Source organism: Hypanus sabinus, chromosome 16 (genome assembly GCF_030144855.1).
Source record: "Hypanus sabinus isolate sHypSab1 chromosome 16, sHypSab1.hap1, whole genome shotgun sequence".
In the NCBI taxonomy this organism is placed as follows: Eukaryota; Metazoa; Chordata; class Chondrichthyes; order Myliobatiformes; family Dasyatidae; genus Hypanus; species Hypanus sabinus.
This window is the reverse complement of record NC_082721.1, coordinates 49,457,329-49,475,769: the sequence shown is the minus strand read 5'-3', so window position 1 is coordinate 49,475,769 and position 18,441 is coordinate 49,457,329. Positions and strand designations below refer to the sequence as shown.

General features: G+C 41.1%; 1 protein-coding gene across 7 annotated transcripts in view; it reads left to right on the top strand.

The window, feature by feature from the left end:
• Window positions 1-18,441, top strand: part of eps15l1a (epidermal growth factor receptor pathway substrate 15-like 1a) — a 495,582-nt gene that overhangs the window by 247,534 nt on the left and 229,607 nt on the right. For all 7 annotated transcript variants that reach the window (XM_059991699.1, XM_059991700.1, XM_059991698.1 and 4 more), the window contains 4 exons: window positions 946-1,143; window positions 2,355-2,525; window positions 9,225-9,351; window positions 11,271-11,324. In XM_059991699.1, coding sequence (XP_059847682.1) covers window positions 946-1,143; window positions 2,355-2,525; window positions 9,225-9,351; window positions 11,271-11,324 — 550 coding nt within the window. The remainder of the gene's footprint in view (window positions 1-945; window positions 1,144-2,354; window positions 2,526-9,224; window positions 9,352-11,270; window positions 11,325-18,441) is intronic.

The following is an 18,441-nucleotide window of genomic DNA, read 5'->3' as shown; positions in this document are numbered from 1 at the left end:
GTCCATGGCCTCCTCCATTGTCATGATGATGCTGCACTTAGGTTGGAGCAACAACACCTGATATTCCGTTTGGGTTGCATCCAACCTGATGGCATGAACATCGATTTCTCAAGCTTCCGGGAATACCTCCAAGCCCCCTTCCTTCACCATTTCTCATCCCCTTTCCCCTCTCTCACTTTCTCTCCTTGCCTGCTCATCTCCTCCCTCTGGTGCTCCCCCTCCCTTTTCTTTCTTCCATGGCCTTCTATCTCATTCACCAATCAACTTCCCAGCTCTTTACTTCATCCTTCTCCCTCCAGGTTTCACCTGTCTCCTTGTGTTTGTCTCTCCCTTCCCTGCACCTTTTAAATCTACTCTCCAGCTTTTTTATCCAGTCCTGCCAAAGGATTTTGGCTCGAAACATTGACTGTACTCTTTTCCTAGATGCTGCTTGGCCTGCTGAGTTCCTCCAGCATTTTGTGTGTGTTGCTCAGATTTCCAGTATCTGCATATTTTCTCTTGTTTTAATTGGTCATTATAAATCTTTGGTCTATATAATGTGAATCATCATGTGTATATATGCATCCAGCAAATGATTAAAAATACTGATTAATTCTTTTGGCATCTATTAAACCTCTTAATAGCATCTTTCCTGTGAGGTTATACAAAATGCTGTCATTTTAATCAAGTAATCCTTCCTTAGCTGTTATCGTGCTTAAGGCATTTTTAGTGTGCGGGGGCGTATCATTGTTGTATAAGCTCCACGTGATATGAAGACAGATTCATTGCCCAGCAAGCAGTGCTTTGTGATTTTCAAAGGTAGTTGAATTTACACGTGATGTGATTTAGCCTCAGATACATTGATATTTAATTTCCCTTTGTGTGATGTATATTTTTTTCAGGAGCTGCCAGTGTTTATCATACTGATATTGGTATGTAATTGAATATGCTGAATTTGTGTGATAGATTTCATCGTTGAAGATGCAGATAGCGAATCAGGAATCAGACATGCAATCTCAAGAAGAGGAGCTGACTAAAGCCAAATCAGAACTGAATAAACTGCAGCAAGAAGAGTCACAGTTAGAACAGAGCATTGAAGCTGGCAAGGTCCAACTTGAGACAATCATTAAGTCTCTGAAGTCCACACAGGATGAAATTAATCAGGTGAGTATTATTGTTATTTGTTGCTGTTTTCTGTACCTCAGCTTCTTTTTCTCTCTGTGAGTTGGTATTCACTTTAAGAGAGGCCAAGAGCTTAAAAAGTCTCCATAATTTAAGATTAAATATAATTTGAATTGTTGATTTCATGCATAGATTATATTTTTTAATTAAACATTCTCAGGAATTTTTAGACCAAATGATGATTGTCCATTGGCATGACTTGACTGCAATTCCAAAGCAAATTTAATCATGACATTGTTTCATTCCAATGATGCCAAAACATACATTCTTAATTTAGACCATCATCATTGTCAGCTGTGTATATCATTTGCCATTTCCAGACTTAGTCACCTTGAACATATTCCTTTGTATTGCCTCCGCCCTCCATTCAGCCTGCTTTAAAAGGTGGAAGTTGAACCAGAATATAATAAAGTTCTCAATTTTATTGGCCTTTACCCTGTCCCATTAAATTGACCACTAGGAGGCAGAAAATGTGAATGAAAGTATATATTAAATAGTTAAAATAAGTAAAGCAAATACAGAAAGAAAAAAGTAGTTAGGTAATGTTCATGGGTTCAAAGTTCATTTAGAAGTTGGATGAAGCTGTTCCTGAATTGCTGAGTATGTGCCTTCAGGCTCTTTTCCTGATGATGATAATGAGAAGAGGGCATGTCCTCGGTGGTGGGGGTCCTTCATGATGAATGCCGTCTTTCCAAGGAGCCTCGCTATGTTGGTTACATAGCGTTACATTATGTTATCATAAACTCGTAACCTCTTACATGGACTTTATCACATGTTATCCCAGTAAGACAATTTGGTATATGAATGTACTGTATATGTGTTCTGGCCTTTGACATCTGTTTATCAATTGGGGTTTCTTATGGGTGATGTATAAGTAACCTAATGCAGTAGTTGTCAAGAGTTTGCTGTTGTGAGCCACACTTGTTGTTCCCAGTATTGTTATGCATTTCTATTTTAAAAGTGTTTTATTTTTGATATCACTATGCTCACTGAATTGCCTGGGCACTGCATCTTTAGAATCACTGATCGATTAGGATAAATGGAATAAATCAATTGCCACTGTGTGGTGTTTACTGAATTACTGCTGTCAAGTAGCATTGTTCAACTATGGGGATATCACTAACTGTTTATTTAGTTAATCTTTTTATGTCAAAGTTAACAAATTAGTTACTTCTGCTTTTTTTATACTCCAGGCAAGAAGCAAACTTACCCAATTGCAAGACTCGCAGCAAGAAGTTAGTAAAAGCATTGACCAATATAGTAATGCGCTGAATGGCTCATTAACCAGTCATGGTGGCAGTATGACCAACTTGGCAGACATGAGTGATGGCATTGCAGAAAGAGACAGTGGCTTCGTAACAATGGTGGGTAGGAAGAAAATACTGCAGAGTCATTTCAGAGACTTCCTTCATCCTTTTATTATCTCCTTCCTCCCTGCTCCTTGCCACCAAAAGGCATACCAAATAAAGTAGATACTTGCTTCATTTTTTGATCAAGTTGATCTGTACTTTTACTTTTGCCTATATGTTTTGCTTTGTGTTAAGCAACATTCTCAACCCAGCAAGAGGGCCGTGCTGGGTTTTGGTTAATCCTGTACTCAGTCTAACTGGGAATGAACAGTTTTACATCAAAGATGGAATCCTTTAAGACTAATGCCTGTGTGCAAACTCTCTGAGAGTGGTTTATTTAGACTATCTACTGGCCTTTTCTTAAACCCTTCTAATTCATTTTATGATTTTAATCTATGAGTTTAATTTATTTAGAGATACAGCGTGCAACATTTCCTTCTGGCCCAATGAACCACACACCCAGCAACTCACCTATTTAACTCAAGTCTAATCACAAGACAATTTACAATGACTGATTAATCTACTAACCAGTATGTCTTTGGAAAGTGGGAGGAGACCAGAGTATCTGGAGGAAACCCACTTGTTCACGAGGAGTACATTCCAACTCCCTACAGATGGTGTCGGAATTGAACTCCAAATTCTGATGACCTGAGTTGTAATAGTGTCACACTAACTGTTAACTCACGCATAGAAAAATTCCAAGACCAGTCTTGTGGTTTGCAAATGATTGTATACAAAGTATAGGCGTGTATATTGAGCAATACACAAGATGCTGGACAAACTGAAGGGAAATGGGCAGTTGTCATTTTGAGTTGAGATGCTTCATCTGGACTGAAAAGCAAGGGGAAGTAGCATGAAAGGAAGGTGTGGAGCAAGAGTTTGAAAATGGTATTTGGATCCAGGTGAGGAGAGTGAAGGGCAGGTAGAGGGGAGAAGAGTGAAAATGGTGACAGAGGGTAGAAGGTGATAGATGGAAATGATAAAGTGCTACAGATGGTGGAATCTGATAAGGGAGGAAGATGGTAAATGGAGGAGGTGGTGTGGGCAGATTGACATTGTGGGGGGAGTGGACCCAGTTGGAGGAGTCGGGTGGAAGAGCAGAAAAAGAAGGGTGATGACTTTGGTTGTGTGTGGGAGGAACTAGGCCGATCATAAAGGGAAAGGGGAAGAGCAGTTTACCTGAAATTGGAGAAATCAATGTTTGTACCATCAACTTGTAGACTACCCCAGTGGAAAATGAGGTGCTATTACTCCAGTTTGTGTTTAGTCTCATTCTTTGTAGTGGAGATGGCCAAGGATGGAAGATTTGTATGGGATTTGGATTGGAATTTAGATGGCTGGCAACCAGGAGCTTCAAACAGCCATAGCAGACAGAGTGTAGGTGCTCAGCAAAGTGACCATCAACTCTGCACCTGGTCTCACTGCTTTTGAAGAAGGCCACATCAGGAGCACTGGAAACACTAAAATCAGAGGAAATGCAAGTGAATGTCTACTGCTCACAGGGAAGTGTGCCTCGTATGGGAGGGATGAGCAGACTAAGTAGTCATAGGGAGCAGAAAAGGGTGGGGAGGGGAAGATGTAGTTGGTGGTGGGGTCATGTAGCGATTAGAAGTTGCGGACAGTGATGTGATGAATACGTAGGCTGCTGGGATAAAAGGTGAGGACCAGGAAAACTAACCTTGTTCTAATCGGGGAGTTAGGGGAGTGGAGATGGGCTAAGATTAGAAATGCAGGAAATGGAGGAGCTGCAAGTGACACCTCCATCAACAACAGTGGGTGGGAAGCCCCATCTCTGAAAAAAGATGATGTCTTAGATGTCCTAGGGTAGAAGGCTTGCTAGATTTTGCTCCACTACTACTTGTCACTCTTTTTACTGCCTACCCCCTGCTGATTTTCTGAAGGATCTTAAATGGAAACATTGATAGTCCACATGGAGCAACAAACAAGATGTTGTCTTTTGTGTTTTTATACATTAAGCCCACATTTTAATTCATAAATGATTTTCCCTACAATAATTTGATTTATATAAAAAAGAAAACAAAATCTATGGCATGTTGCAGTAGAAAAGTCAGTGGCTACTTCAGTATTTTATCATATTAGCAGTCAAAGGCTAGTGTGATTTAACAATGTTATTGCTTGCAGGATGTACTCTTATAATTATTTTCATTACAAATGCTAATATGTGATTGATACAATGATGCAGGAAGTAAGGTTTGTTAACACAAATTGTACACATTTTATCTTGAATAAAGTACTTAAGCTATGGGATTTAAAAAATCATACATAAAGTTAAGAAGTGTATAGGGTACAGTTGGAATATGGTGCATTGGTTTACAGTGCCAGAGTCTAGGATTTTTTCAAGAACTCGGTTGCTATCTTGTGGAGTTTTCATGTTCTCTAGTGTGGGTTTCCTTTGGGTGCTCTGGTTTCCTTTCACATCCCAAAGACATGGGGTTAGTAGATTAATAAGCTGCTGTAAATTGTCCTTAGTGTGCCTGTGAGGATAGAATGTAGGGGGAGATGATGAATATGTAGAGAGAATAATAAAAAGGTTGAAGGTAGCATTAGTGCAAATGGGTGGTTGATGGTCCACATTCTTTTCAGCCTTCATGTATTATAATAATAATAATAACTTTATTTAGACAACACCTTTCATATATTAAAATACAAGGCCCAAAGTACTTTACATATGCAGGTTATAAAGATAAATCAATATAGTCATAAAAATACAAAACAAAATTGAAAATAAGTAAAGATAAACATTATAAGGAATAGAATGTAATAAAATACATCAAATTATATAAATCTAATCAACATCAACAGGCATTAAGTAATCCTAAAAGTAGGCCAAATTAAAAAACTAAGTCTTCAGAAGTGTATTGGAACATTCCACAGTACCAGTCTGGTGTATCTCAGTTAGCAGGGTATTCCAGATTCTTACTACTTTCGAGCAAAAGGCAGCATCACCAGTTCTTATAATCTTGGCTCTAGGAAGGCTAAGGAAATCAGTGTTCATTGATCTATGATTATGATTAGGGATGTAAGGGGATAGGCGTTCCAAAATATACAGAAGAGCTAGATTATTGAAAGCCTGAGATAGAAATTATAGAATTTTTAAATTGCTCTTGAAAGGGCATAGGCAGCCAGTGTAATTTTGTCAGAAGTGGTAAAATGTACTGAGATTTTTTGTTTGGTTAAGATTCTTGCTGCTGCATTTTGAACAAGCTGCAGCCAATTTATATCTTAGGCAATCCTGAAAAGAATGCTTTACAGTGGCAAAGGCAGATGATCTCCAGGCATGGATCAACACCTGGAATTATGATATTGTAGTCATCAGTGAGTTTTGGTTGCAGGATGGGCAGGACTGGCAGCTCAATATTCAGGGGTCCTTGTTTTTGACAAGACAGAGTGGATGAATTAAAGGAGGAGGGGTGGCATTACCTGTCAGGGAAAATGTCAAAGCAATGTTCCATCAGGACAGACTGGAGAACTCGACTAGTGAAGTGTTATGGGTTGAACTGGTATTACAGACCACCCAACAGTCCTAGGATTTTAAAGGAACAAATTTTGCAGAGAGATTTCAGACTGTTGCAAGAAACATGGTTGCTACAGTAGGTGATTTTAACTTTCCACATATTGACTGGGATTCCCACACTGTAAAAGGACTAGATGGGATAGATTTTGTCATCAAATATGTTCAGGAAAGTTTCCTTAATCAGGAAAGTCCCAGCGGGAGATTGTGTGATACTTGCTCTGTCATTAAGGAACGAGGCAGGGCAGTTGACAAAAGTTTGTGTAGGGGAACACTTTACATCTTGTGATCATGCCACCATTAGTATCAAAGTAAATATAGCAAAAGATAGGTCCGGTCCGTGAGTTGAGATTTCAAATTAGAGAAAAGCCAATTTTGATAGTATAAGAAAGGATCTGGCAATTGTGGATGGGACAGGCAGTTTTCTGGCAAATATGTTCTTGGTAAGTGGTAGGCCTTCAAAAATGAAATTTTGAAAGTACAAAGCTTGTATGTGCCTGTTAGAATAGGCATCCGTTAGTCTCGTGAGACCATGTATTTGCGCCTTGGAAGATCTCCAAGGCGCAGGCCTGGGCAAGGTTGTATGTAAGACCAGCAGTTGCCCATGCTGCAAGTCTCCCCTCTCCACGCCACCGATGTTGTCCAAGGGAGACACTAGAGCTGATGCAGCACTGGTGTCGTCGCAGAGCAATGTGTAGTTAAGTGCCTTGCTCAAGGACATAACATGCTGCCTCAGCTGAGACTCCAACTAGTGACCTTCAGATCACTAGACCGACACCTTATCCACTTGGCCATGTACCAACACCTGTTAGAATAAAAGGTAAAGATAACAAGTGTAGGGAACCTTGGTTTTCAAGAGATATTGAAGCCCTGGTTAAGGAAAAAAAGGAGGTGCATAGCAGGTATCGGCAGGTAGGAACAAATGGGTGCTTCTGGAGAATAAGAAATACAAGAAAATACTTAAGAAAGGAATCAGGAGGGCTAAAAGAAGGCATGAAGTTGCCCTAGCAGACAAGGTGAAGGAGAATCCTATGTTAAGATCAAAAGGATTGCAAGCGGCAAAATTGGTTCTTTGGAAGATCAGAATGGCTAATCCATGTGTGGAACCAAAAGAGATGGGGGAAATCTTAAATAATGTTTTGCATCTGTATTCACTCAGATGGCACACACTGAGTATATAGAAGTGAGACAAAGTGGTATCGACTTCATGGACCTGGCACAGGTTACAGATGAGGAGGTGTTTGTTGTCCTGAGGCAAATTAAGGTGAATAAATCTCCAGGGCTTGACAAGCTGTTCCCTCAGACCTTCCGGGAGGCAAGTGCCAGGCCTTAGAGATACTTAAATCATTCTTAGATGAGGTACCGGAGGATTGGAGGCTAACCAATGTTGTTCCTGTGTTTAAGAAAGGCTCTAAAAGTAAATCAGGAAATTATACTGTATGCCAATGAGCCTGGCTTCATTTGTGGTAAAGTTACTGGAAGGTATTCTGAGTGGCTAGATGTACAAGCATCTGGATAGACATGGACTGATTAAGGATAGTCAACGTAGTTTTGTGCATGATAGTCCTTGTCTAAGCAATCTTATAGAGTTTTTCTAGGAAGTTGATGAAGGCAGGGCAATGGATATATTCTACATGGACTTTAGGAAGTCATTTGACAGGGTCCTGCATGGGAGGTTGGTTAAGAAGGTTTAGTTGTTTAGCATTCAAGATGAGGTAGAAAATTGGATTAGACATTGGCTTTATGGGAGAAGCCAGAGAGTGGTAGTAGGTGGTTGCCGGTCTGACTGGAGGCCTGTGACTAGTGGAGTGCCTCAGGAATTGGTGCTGGATCTGTTGTTGTGTGTCATTTATATCAACGATCTGGATGATAATTTGGTTTACTGGTTCAGCAGATTTGCAGATTACACCATGATTGGGGGTGTAGTGGACAGTGAGGAAAGCTATCGCGGCTTGCTGTGGCATCTGGACCAACTGGGAAAAATGGGCTGAAAAATGGCAGATGGAATTTAATGCAGCAAGTGTGAAGTGTTGCTCTTTAGTAGGACCAACCAGGATAGGTCTTACACAGTGAATGGTAGGGCATTGAGTGTGGTACAGCAAAGGGTTCTGGGTATACAGGTCCATAATTCGTTGAAAGTAGCGCCACTGGTAGATAGGGTAGTACAGAAAGCTTTTGGCACATTGGCTTTCATAAATGAAAATATTGTGTAAAGGAGATGGGATGTTATGTTGAATTTGTATATGACAATAGCGAGGCTGAATTTGGAGTACTGTGTGCAGCTTTGGTCACCTTTCTACAGGAAATATGTAAATAAGGCTGAAAGAGTACAGCGATAATTTATAAGGATGTTGCTGGATCTGGAAGACAAGACCTGAGTTATAAGGAAAGACTGAATAGGTTAGGACTTTATTCCTTGGAACGTAGAAGATTGAGAGCAGATTTGATAGAGGCATACAAAATTAGTTAGGGCTATAGATAATTAAATACAAGCAGGCTTTTTCCACTGAGGTTGGATGGGACTACATCCAGAGGTCATGGGTTAAGGGTGAAAGAGATCAAGTTTTAAGGGGAACATGAGGGGAAACTTCTTCACCTAGGGTTGTGAGAGTGTGGAACGAGTTGCCAGCACAAGTTGTGCATGCAAGCTCAATTTCGATGTTTAAAAGAAGTTTGGATAGATACATGACTGGTTAGGGATATAGAGGGCTATGGTCCTGGTGCAGCTTGACAGGAGTAGGCAGTTTAAATGGTTCAGCACAGACTAGATGGGTCGAAGGGCCTATATCTAGGCTGTACTTTTCTATGGCTTTGTGAGTCGTCTAATTGGCTAAAATCAAAAGTGTGAATCGATTTTTCAACATTTTGAGATGCCCTAAGAAATCAAAATCTTGCAATGTTCTTTAAACAAAACAACATTGTCTTAATAATATGGTTAATATGTGATTTGAAATTCCATCTAAATTTAGCTTAGAGTTAATAATAATGCCTAATTTCTTTATTTCTCACTTTATATGTAGGACTCGATCAAGTTTATTTCGATTCACACTTTTTTTTATTGCTATCAACCAGAATTTCAGATTTTTCGTTACTTAGTTGAAGGAAATTTAAGGTTCAAGTTATAAGAATGAGATTGCAGTGTATTGTGGGTTTTAAAGAACTTATGTTTATTTTATTTTCAGGATGACCCCTTCAGGGGCAAAGCTTCACCTTTCAATAATAATACTCAAGATCTACACACAGATCCGTTCCAGTCAGAAGATCCCTTCAAGACAGATCCATTCAAAGGAGCTGATCCTTTCAAAGATAGTAAGCAGCTCAAATTTCAAGTTCTAAGTAAATTTATTATCAAGTTACATATATGTCAGCATATATAACCCTGAAATTCACTTTCTTGCCGGCAATCACAGTAAATACATGAAACACAACAGAATCAATGGAAGACTGCATCTGACAGGACAGGCAACAGCCAATGTATATAAAAAAACAAACTTTGCAATACCAAAAGAAAGAGGGGAAAAATAATAAATAAATAAACAATCAATTTTGAAGAGTCCCTGAAAGTGAGTCCATAGGTTGTGGGAACAGTGATAGGACGAGTGATACTGTCCTCTCTGGTTCACGAGCCTGATGATAATAAATGTTCAGGATAATAAATGTTACTGAAACTGGTGGTGTGGTCTTGAGGCTACTGTGTCACCTCCCTGATGGTAGCAGTGAAAAAAGAGCATGGCCTGGATGGTGGGGGTCTTTGATGATGGATGCTGCTTTCCTGTAATGGTGCTTAATGTAGATGTGTTCACTGATATGGAGGGCTATAGTCAGTATGACCTCAGCCATATCATTGTAGGATTTTCTGTTCAAGAGCATTTCTGTTTACATACCAGGCTGTGATGCAACCAGTCAATATACTCTCCACCACACATCTGTAGAAGATTGCGAAAGTTTGAGGTGTGATACTGAATCTTCACAAAGTGATAAGGAAGTAAAGATGCTGCTGTGCTGTCTTTGTAAGGGCATTTAAATGCTGGGCCCAGGATAGGACTTTTGAAATTATAACATCGATGAATTTAAAGTTGCTGACCCTCTCCAACTTCGATCCCCGATATGGACCTCCGGTTTCTTCCTCTTGAAGTCAATAATCAGCTCCTTGTCTTGCTGACATGAGTGAGATATTGTTGCTGTGGCACTGCTCAGCCAGATTTTCAATTTTCATCCTAAATGTTGATTGAACCACATTTGATTTGGCCAATGTCAGTGATATTGTCAGTAAACACTAAATACGGCATTGAAGCTGTGTTCAGCCCCCAGTCATAAGTGTAAAGTGAGTAGAGCAGGAGGCTAAGCACACAGTCTTGTGGTGCACCAGTGCTGATGGAGCTTGTGGAGGAGATGTTTTTTACGAATCCGAACAGACTGTGGTCTGAAAGTGAGAAAATCAAGTATCCAATTGCACAAGGAGGTATTGAGGCCAAGGAAGCTATTTGATTAGTTTTGAGGAGATGATAGTATCGAATGCCAAGGTGTATTTGATGAAGAGATGCTGATGTATTCATCTTCACTGTCCAGATGTTCCAGGGTTGAATAAAGAGCAAATGAAATGGCATCTGCTGTTGACCTGTTGTGACGGTAGGCAAATTGGAGTGAATCTAGGTTGCTTTTCAGGTAGGAGTTGATATGTTCCATCACCAACCTCTCAAAGTACTTCATCACTGTGGATGTTAGTGCTACTCTACGATAGTTATTGAGGGGGGTTGCCACATTCTTCTTAAGCATTAGTGTAGTTGAACCCTGCTTAAGGCAGGTGGATACCTCAGACGGCTGAACTGAGGGGTTGAAGATATTGATGAACACTCCTGCCAGTTGATTAGCACAGGTTTTTAGTACTGAACTAAAGACCTTTAGTGACTTTTAAAACTGCAGATCACTGGGAAGAGCAAATCATAAAAACAAGGTTCTGCAGATGTTGGAAATCCAGGGCAAGATATACACAGTGCTGGAGGAACTCAGCAGGTCAGTCAGCATCTGTGGGAAGAATAAACAGTCCTGATGAAGTGTCTCAAAATCATGAAATGTCAATTATTTATTACTGTTAATAGATGCTGCCTGACCCATTGGGCTCCTTCAGCATTTTGTGTGATTCACAGGGAGGCAATTTTCAAAGAGTCCATATGCATTAATTAAGAGAACAGTTGATCTCAGGTTTGATCTTTTTTTTTCTTGAACAGGTGATCCATTCCAAAATGACCCTTTTGCCCATCAGCAGGCAGCAGCAACGACAGGTACGATATCTGGAATTCATCTTCCTGTCATGTTTGTCATCTGTTTATTTTCTGGGAGTAAAAAGCTTTAAACTTTCCTGCTTCTACAATTTTTCTAGTTTTCAGCTGGGAAAGATACTCCTCATGCAAAGATCTTTTCAGATCCTTGCCAAGGCAATGATAGTCTAGTATTATTAGGAATCACCTTGCATTGTGACTGAATGGATCAGAGAGTAGAGCCGTCCCAGATATTGTACTGGTGTACTGGTTGATCACAGGACTTAGACCCTTTCTTTCATTAAGTTTTAGGGACAGTGTGTGAGAGTTGGGAAGTCATGTTGCAGCTGTATAACACTGCAACTTTGGAGTATACTTTAGAGGATAGTGTGTAGTTCTAGTTGCCACATTATAGGAAGAATGTGGAAGCTTTGGAGAGGGTACAGAAGACATTCTGATTAGAAAGTATCAAATATAAAGAGAGGTTGGACAACTTGGATTGTTTTCCCTGGAATATAAGGGGATGAGGACCTGATAAAAAAAACATGTAAAAATTACATTGGTCATAAATTGGATAGATAGCTTTTCCCAGTGTGGAAATGTGAAATGCAAGAGGGGATAAATTCAAGGTGAGAGGAGGAAATTTAAAGGAATCTTACCATGGCCATCATTACTTGGCTACTCAGTAATTGGACCTAAACAATGACTAATTATTATTCCCATTAGGATACATGATATTGTCATCTCCAGAATTTTATAGTAGATCTGTGCATTTATACTCTCTGGGATGCCCAAGATTTTGTCCATGCATATCAAACTGTCCATCCTGGCATAGTACAGCTTTGAATCTCTATTCCTCCTTTATTAGCTCTGCATTACCAAAGTCCATAGAGAAAAATTATTTTGGTCACCTGTGTTCTCTAAGTAACAACATCAATGTTGACAGGTTTCTTCATCTGTAATGGCTGTGGAGCAAAATTGACCATGGCCCAAGTCATGATTAATTCCATTGCAACCAAAAACATTATCTCCTTCATCTCTGGTTAAATAAAATCTTGGGTTTAAAGGTTTGCACTTTCCTTATTCTTTCCAAGGCACTTTCAGCTTCTTGATAACCCGTGATGCCAGTGGGTCATTTAGTTTCATTCCCCTCTCTGGAACCACAAATTTCACATAAGACTACTCAAATCTTTATTAAGCACTCCCTTGTGCTCTTTTAAGTCTGGTGAGCCAGAACTATTACAAGTCCAGGGATGACCTACAGAAGGCTATCTTAAGAGTGAGAATAATTTCGATTGAGGTTAGAGATGGAATTGGAAGCATGTCAGCTCTGGCAGGGTCTGGAGGCCATTACTTCCAACAAAGCGAAACCTAACATAATGAATGGCAGAGGTGCTTCACTTCCATATGAGCTCAGTGCCTTTTATACATGCTTTGAAGGAAAGAATAAAACTCCACTTACACAAGTCCCTGCAGCATCCAGTGATCATGTGATCGCTGTTTCAGAGGCTGATGTCAGAACATCTTTCAAGAGGGTGAACCCTTCCAAGGTGTTAGGTTCTGATGGTGTACCTGATAAGGTCTGAATACCTGTGCCAACCAACTGGCAGGTATATTCGAGGATATCATCTCTGTCACTGCTGCAAATGGAGGATCACACTTGCTTCAAAGGGGCAACAACCATACCAGTGTCCAAGAAGAGCAGGGAGAGCTGCCTCAACGACTGTTGTCCAGTGGCATTTACATGTACTGTGATGAAGTGCTTTGAGAGATTGATCCTGGGTTGATTTAACTCTTGTCTAAGCAAGCACCTGGGCTTGCTGCAATTTGTCTATCGGTCTACAGCGGATGTAATCTCACTGGCTTTCCACTTGGTCTTGGATCACCTGCTGTTTATTGACTACTGCTCAGCATCCAACATAATCATTCCCTCAAGTCTGATTAAAGATCTCCAAAACCTAGGCCTCTCTACCTCCCTCTTCAGCTGGATCCTTAAATTCCTTACCAGGAAACCTTAATCATTGGAATTAACTCCTCCTCTTCACTGACAATCAACACTGGCACACCACAAGGATGCGTGCCTAGTTCATTGCTCTATTCTCTACTTGAACGACTGTGTGGCTAGGCACAGCTCAAACGCCATCTTTAAATTTGCCAACAACCCAACTATTGTTGGTGGAATTTTAGATGGTGACGAAGAGGCTTAGAGGAGTGAGATTGAACATAGAAATTTGCAGTACATTACAGACCCCTAGGCCCACAACGTTGTGCCGACCGTGTAACCTACTCTAGAGACTGCCTAGAATTTCCGTAGTATGCAGCCCTCTATTTTGCTCCATGTACCTATCCAGGAGGCTCTTAAAAGACTCTGTTGTAGATTGAGTGATGTCACAGCAAAAATGTCAGTAAGACCAAGGAATTGATCGTAGACTTCAGGAAGGGTAAATTGAGTGAACACACACCAGTCCTCATCAGGGGATCAGAAGTGAAAGGTGTGCTGTTTCACGTTTCTGGGTGTCAACATCACTGAAGGTCTATCCTGGGCTGAACATACTGATTCAATTACAAAGAAGGCACACATGGCAGTTGTATTCCATTTGGAGTTTGAGGAGAATTGGTATATCCTCAAAGACACTCACAAATTTCTACAGGTGTACCATGGAGAGTATTCTAACTGGTTGCATCACCATCTGGTATGGAGGGGACTCTGCCCAGGATTGGAAAAAGCTGAAGAAAGTTGTAGACTCAGCCAGCATCGTCATGGACTATAGTCTCCCCAGCATCCAGGAAACCTTCAAAAGGTGATGCCTCAAAAAGGCAGTATCCATCAATAAGGAACCCCACCACCCAGAACATGCCCTCTTCTCATTACTTTAATCAAGGAAGAGATACATGAGCCTGAAGACACACACTCAATGTTTCAGAAGCAGCTTCTTTTCCTCCGCCATCAGATTTTTAAATGCATATTGAACCCTTGAACACTTCCTCAGTATTATTTTTGCTTTCTGCTTGCACTACTTATTTAATTTATATTTTATATACAGTACTGTGCAAAGCCTATGAAGAGCAGTAAACGGTTAAAAAAAACTAAATTAAATCTATAAATACAAAAGCTGGATGAACTCAACAGGTCGGGCAGGATGCGACCCAGGATGAGTTTATCCAGCTTTTGTACGTGTTGATTTGACCACAGCATTTGCAGTGTATTTTGTGTTTAAATTAAATTAAATCTATATTTGGTGTGACAACCCTTTGGCTTTCAAACTACATTAATTCTCTTCGGCACACTGTCTTGCAGTTTTATAGGAAAATTGACTGGTAGGCTGTTCCAAACATCTTGGAGAGCTTTCTGTAGTTCTTCTGCAGACCTGGGCTGTCTTGCTTGCTTCTGTCTCTAGGTAACCTCACACCCTTAATGATGTTGAGATCAGGTCTGTATGGAGGCCATACCATCTGTTGCAGAACTCCTTGTTTTTCTTTTTGCTGAAGATAGATTTTTTATGAACTTGGCCATGTGTTCAGGCTCAATTTCCTGCTGTAGAATGGAGTTGGGACTGATCAGATACCTCCCTGATGATATTGCATGATGGATGAGAATCTGCTTGTACTTTTCAGCATTGAGGATTCCATTAATTCTGACCAGATCACCAACTCCATTTGCAGAAATGTAGCCTCAACCTGCAGGCACCTCTTTTGTGCTTCACTGTTGGCTGTACACACTCATCTATGTAGTGCTCTCCAACTCTTCTATGCTCTTCTGTTTGAGCCAAAAGTTTCAATTTTTAACTTGTCATTCCAGAGTACTTGCTGCTGTAGTTCATCATCCCAGTCCTTGTGCTTCTGTGCATACTGTAGGTGAGTCTCTTAGCTTTGTTTCCACTTTGGAAGAATGTCTTTTTGGCAGCAACTCTTCCATGTTGACCACTTCTGACAAGATTTCTCTGGACTGTAGAGGTGTGATTTCTATGACTTTAGAGCTGATAGCAGTGCTGGACTTCTCGCGATTTAGAAGGGACGTCAGTTTGATTTGTTTTTTTCTTGGCTGCGTCACTCAACTTCCACGATTGACCATAGTGTTTCTGTTCCTCAATTTTGCCCATTTCTTTTTGCTTCTTCAGGAGAACTGAAGCAGCACATATTGAAGCTCCTGTTGTCATGGTTTTTCGTGCCTCACAAATGACCAGGAGACGCAGAAGATTCTTCAAGAAGGGTTAAACTTTAATTTGCAAATCAAAGTTGAGACAGTCAGTGAGCTAGTCGCTGATTGCCCACCGATCCACAGACACGCAATTTTTTATAGCAAAACCTGGTCTAGTTTCACACGTACGTCCCATTGACTTAATCATGTTCCAATCCACATCTCCCAGCCGTCTCTCACCAACACACCATTGTCTTCTACATTCTTAAGATTTCATTCTCCTACTAAATTGGATACATGCATAGCAAATAGCAAGTTCAAACTACATAATCTACATCAAGGCAGACTATGTAGCGGTGTGCTACACGCAGCGCTAAAATTACGACACGGAGTCGGTAACTGCAGTCGAAGGAAAAAACTTTATTCGAAAACTTAAGCCTCACTTTTAAGCCTCTGTCAACCGGCCCCCCACGGCTCAGAGGCTCCAAAGCTCTGTGCTCGCAACCCCCCATAGGCTATCTAATTGTGAGTCGGTTCGGATACGCTAGGAAATGGGTCGCCACAACTACGTAGTTTTGGTTACACAGCAAACAAGTTCAAAGCAAAACATCTCTTTGCTACCTCTCATTAACATATATTAACACACCATTGTCTTCTACATTCAATTGGATACATGCATAGCAAATAGCAAACTTCAAAGCTGACTACATCTCTTAGCTACCTCCTATTAACATATATTAACATTGGGTAATGTCCCTTCCCACTCAAGTTCTCGGGGCACCCCTAATACCTCACATAGGGGTTCACAGGTCCACTTGGGCCTGTGGGGGCTGGTCCTTGGCTAAACTTTAGTTCCCTTCTTAAAAGTTCCTGCTGGTGTGTGACAGGCCATAGTGTAAACGGACAATCTCTTCTCATGTGACCTGGCTGATTACATTCCCAGCACAATCTCTCTACTTCTCTTTCCCCGTTTCCTCACTGGTCCCCTTTGCCCATAGCTTCTCTGTCCCCCTCCTTGGAACTTCCAGTCCTGTCTGGGCTGTTTGAATTTAGTCTGTTCCTGATAGGGCATTTGTGGGAATGCTCCCCCAAAGACGTTTATTGGCATGGGGTTTTCCAGCCCTTGTCTTACAGTATGATCGGTTCCCCCATATAGCAGTGCTTTGTCCAGTTCAATGGCTGTACTCGGACCGGTGGTTGCTGGCAGCATCTTTTTGCTTTTCTCTTTTTCCTTCTTTTTGAGTTCTTTGAGCTGCATTTGTATTAACATTCTTTGCACCTCTTCCTGCTGCTCAGCCAACCTTCGTTTGTCTTTCCGGTATTTCTCAACCGCATGGACTATGTGGTCTCTAAATTCTTGTGGGGTCTTTGACGTTAGCCCAACCACTTCCTCCAGTTTGGATTTTACTTGTGGAGGCATTGCATCCAAAATGCTATGTCGGAACATTGAGGTCATAAATAAGCTATTCTCCACCTCTTGCTCAGTCTCCAGTCTCCACCTTTTTAACTGGTTTTCTACGTAGGCTGCTGGGTTTTCAGTGTCTCCCAGTGGATTCCCTTTTAAGGCTTTGGGGTCCACTTTGGATGGATAAAGCTTCCTGAGGGCCTGCCATACCCTCTGCCTCACTCTGTCAAACCCATCTCCATCAGTTCTTAGGTCGTTCGAGTTTACTATGCCAGCCATTTCCATTAGTTCGTTAAATTTGGAGGTTCCCATCAACCTTATCAACAGTGCCTACAAATCTCCCATAGCCAATAATCGTTCCGCTGTTTCTTCTTCAAAGGCTCTAATCCATTTCCCTGCTCCTTCATGTAGATTGGGCAGAGTGTTTTTCAGCCCTTCTAGGTCATGGGATCCCCAAGGTATATACTGCACTTGTCCTGATCCTTTTACTAACAACGGCATCATTCTTCCTCCTTCTTCCCAACTGCCCTGGCTCTCCTCCTCACCTGACTCCCCATCTGTCTCAGGGTATGTCTTTACTGCCTCCCACACAAATGTCTCCGGGGTTCTCTTCTTCCCTTGGTCTCCCTGTGGAGTCCTTCCTTTCTGTCTTAATTCAATACTTGGTTGGCCCCTGGAGTATTTTTCGCATCTCTTCTGGCAACCCCCTCTCAGTAACTTATCTGGCTCTCTCTCTACTTCCGCAGGTCGCTCCGCTACCGCCGCCTCCTGTTCTTCTAGCTTCTGCCTCCTATCTCTTCCCCACAAATTCTCACATCCTCTCTCTCTCCACCTAACGCTTGCTCCTCCAATGAGTCACCTTCTTTTCTAGTCTGTTTATTTCTATGGTATAACCAATACTCCTCATACTCCTTTTGCTCTCTTAAGTATTTCATCGTTCAATTTCTTCTCCCATTTCTCTCTGTACCTGTTCTATCTTTATCCTTTCTGCCTGTATCTCCTTCCATATCGCCACTTTTTCCTTCTCGTATTGTTTTTTTTCCTCCTCATTATCCCAAACTTGGACTTCTCCCTGCATTTTTACTGTTCCCGTCAGCAGGGGGCACTGCTTAGGGGTTCCTTCCTCATTATAGGGAGGGGGTTTTTCTGTCTCTTTCGCATCCGGGTATGGAGCCGAAGCCAGCTTCTCACCGTACCTTCCTCTCTCTCTCTCTAACAGGCTGTTTCTCCAGCACCTTAGTGTCTTCCTCGCTTGTAATCAATATTCTACTTGTCCTCCTCAGCCTTTCTCCCTCCGTTCTGAAGAGTTTTAGCACTTCCATTTCTCGTTCTCTTTTTTGCTCTCTTTTCTTAGATTTATCTTTTGGTTTGTAATTTTTAATTAGTCCCTCCATTTCTTCGCACAAACTTACATCAAACGTTCCTTCTCTTGGCCACTTTGTGACCAGGTTATTGGTTCTTTTTTCCCATTTTTCTGAAGTTTTTGTGATCTCATTATTAATTAACGGGAATTTTTTGCTCAGAATCTCTACAGCCGTTCCTTTACCTGTCATGTTATTCTCTCTTTTTAAGGTATTTCAGAGATTCACAGTTCGTTT